The 2,500-nt window shown below is 46.8% G+C and overlaps 1 protein-coding gene across 1 annotated transcript in view; it reads right to left on the bottom strand.

The window, feature by feature from the left end:
* peb (pebbled) overlaps nt 1-2,500 on the bottom strand; it is a 902,421-nt gene that overhangs the window by 613,000 nt on the left and 286,921 nt on the right. Inside the window, exon 3 of the mRNA XM_070123904.1 lies at nt 1,307-1,333. Coding sequence (XP_069980005.1) covers nt 1,307-1,309 — 3 coding nt within the window. The 5' untranslated portion in view covers nt 1,310-1,333. The remainder of the gene's footprint in view (nt 1-1,306; nt 1,334-2,500) is intronic.

Here is a 2,500-nt window from a genome sequence, read left to right as displayed (position 1 = left end):
CTCTCTCTCTCTCTCGTCCCTGTATTTTGTCTCGTTTCTTTTCGTTTCTGACTCTCCATCCCTTTCTTTCTCTTCTTTCCCTTTCTCTCGACGATCACTTCCTTCTTCTTCTTCCCTTTCCGCATCGTTATCATGTTTCTCTTCTTGCTCTGTCCCTGTCACTCTCTCTTCTCTTCCTTTTTTCCTCATTCTATCTTTTTTCCTTTCTCCCTATTCTCTGCCTCTCCCTCTCCCATCATTTCCTTTCTGTATTGCGTTACCCTCCTTCTCCTACATCTTATCTCCCTTCCCTCCTCCTCCCTCCATGCTCCTTCCCTCCGTCCCTCTCCTTTCTCCTTCCCCCTCCTCTCTCTCTCCCTCCTTCCCTAGCTCCTTTCTACTCCCTCCCATGCTCCCTCCTTCCCCCTTCTCTCTCCCTCCGTCCTTCCCTCCTCCCTCCCTCCCTCCCTCCGCTCTCCTCCAATCGAAGCAGCGCCCTCCCTTCCCGCCCTCACCCACCCTCAGCCCTTCGCCCTTTCACCCTAACCTCGCCTCACCTGCCCTCCCTCGTCCTCCCTCCCTCGCTGGCTCCTCCCCGATCGCCGGGTTTTTGCTTATTTATCCATTTATCGGGTTTCTTTCTTGAGGCTTCCGAGGCCTCCCTTCCAAGAAAGGGGTGAGCTGCGCCGTGGCTTTGTCTGGCTGTGCCTCTTCTCCCTGCTTTCTTCTCTTCCTATTTCTCTTTCTTTCTTTCTCTCTCTCTCTTCTCACTTCTCTCTGTCTCTTTCTCACTCTCTCTTCTCCCTTCTCTGTCTATCTGTCTCCCCCTTTCTTCTTCTCTTCCCCTTCTATAAACTTTCATTACCTTCTTATTCACTCATATCATCATTTAGTTCTGTTATTCTCATTTTACCCTCATTATCGATCTCCAATCAAACCTACTTTCTTTCTTTCTTCTTCTCCTCCTCCTTCATCTCCTTCACCTTCTAATCCCTCAGTCTCCCTCCATTTTCTAGCTATCCCCTTCTCCCCCTCTCCCCTCCCCTCATTATCCTCACTGTCATAAACGTTATCAATTCTTCCCCACCCCCTTTCTGCATCTCTCCTCATCATCATCAATTCTTCCCCATCCACCCTTTTACAACTGCCTTCACTTTCCTCTTCAACCTCATTATCATCAATTCTTCCCCATCCACCCTTTTACAATTCCCTTCACTTACACCTTCAACTTTATTATCCTCGATTCCTCCCATGCCCCCTTTCGCATTTCCTTCGACTTACCTTGCTCCTCACTTCCCCATCCTCATTTCTATTCTTCTTTACTTACCATAGACGCAGGACGAGAAGGAGTTGACTGAAAGTAGGAAAAATAAAATAGGCAAATAGGATAAGAGAAATGGAAGGATATAAACAAACACAAACAAACAAAGCAAAGAGGCAAGTAGGATAAGATAAACAGGATGTAAAAAACACAAACAATCGCAAAAAACAAAACAAATCCTTTTTTTTAAGAAGAAAATAAAGCTAATATTGCAACTGATAACAGGCATAATAATAATAATAATGTTGATAATTATGATGATTGAAAGATGAGGATGATGATGATAGTAAAGCAATAATAATGATTATCATTATAACAATGATGATGATAATGACTATGGTATTAAAATAACACAATAATAAACGGGAGTAACAAACTATCGCAAATCCGTGACAAACAATAGTGAAAACAATTATTTGTATCATTTCTTTCTTTATTTATCTATTATCATTAATGTAAGTTTGGGCGGCATGGATACTCGCACACGTGTATCTAAAGCACCTGTGCCTCTACCCCCTTCCCACCCCCCACCCCCCCGTACTCCCCGCGTGCAGATCAAAGAAGAAAAAAAGGAAAAAAAAATCATTCAGAAAAAAAAGAAAGAAAAAAAAAGTAACCTGGTCACCACATCTACGGAAGGAAAAAAAATAGCAGGAGAGGATAAAGTCCATAAAATGGGTAATTCTTCTTCTCTCTGCCCCATTCCCTTCTATTTTTTGTCACTCACAACAACAACGAAACACCATTTCCGAAAACAATAAGTGAGAGAAACAGGTGGCTTGGGGGGGGGGAGAAAAGCGGGGTGAGGGGGGAAGGGGAGAGGGAGAGGGAGGAGGAGGAAGGGGGAGGGGGGGAGGGGAGAGAGGGAAGGAAGAGGAGGAGGAAGAGGAGGGGGAGAAGGAAGGTGGGGGAGGGGACCTGAGGAGGGGGAGGAAGGGGAGGGAGACGGAGAGGAAGGGGAGGGGAGAGAGGAGGTAGAAGGGGGATGCGGTAGAGAAAGGGTTGAAAAGAGGGAAGGAGGGGGGTGAAGGCGGGAAGAGGAGAAGGAAAAGGTGCAATTAAGTGTGAGAAAGTGCGGGGAGGGGAGGGAGGGGGAGTAGGACAGGAGTGGGACAGGGGTAGGGATCGGAGTGGGGGCGGGGGGGGGGGGGTAAAAGGGAGGTCTGGAGTGGTCATCTTCGGTCATCTGCGGTCATTTAG

The sequence above is a fragment of the Penaeus vannamei genome, chromosome 7, assembly GCF_042767895.1.
Source record: "Penaeus vannamei isolate JL-2024 chromosome 7, ASM4276789v1, whole genome shotgun sequence".
Classification (NCBI taxonomy): domain Eukaryota; kingdom Metazoa; phylum Arthropoda; class Malacostraca; order Decapoda; family Penaeidae; genus Penaeus; species Penaeus vannamei.
This window is presented reverse-complemented; position numbering and strand designations above follow the sequence as displayed.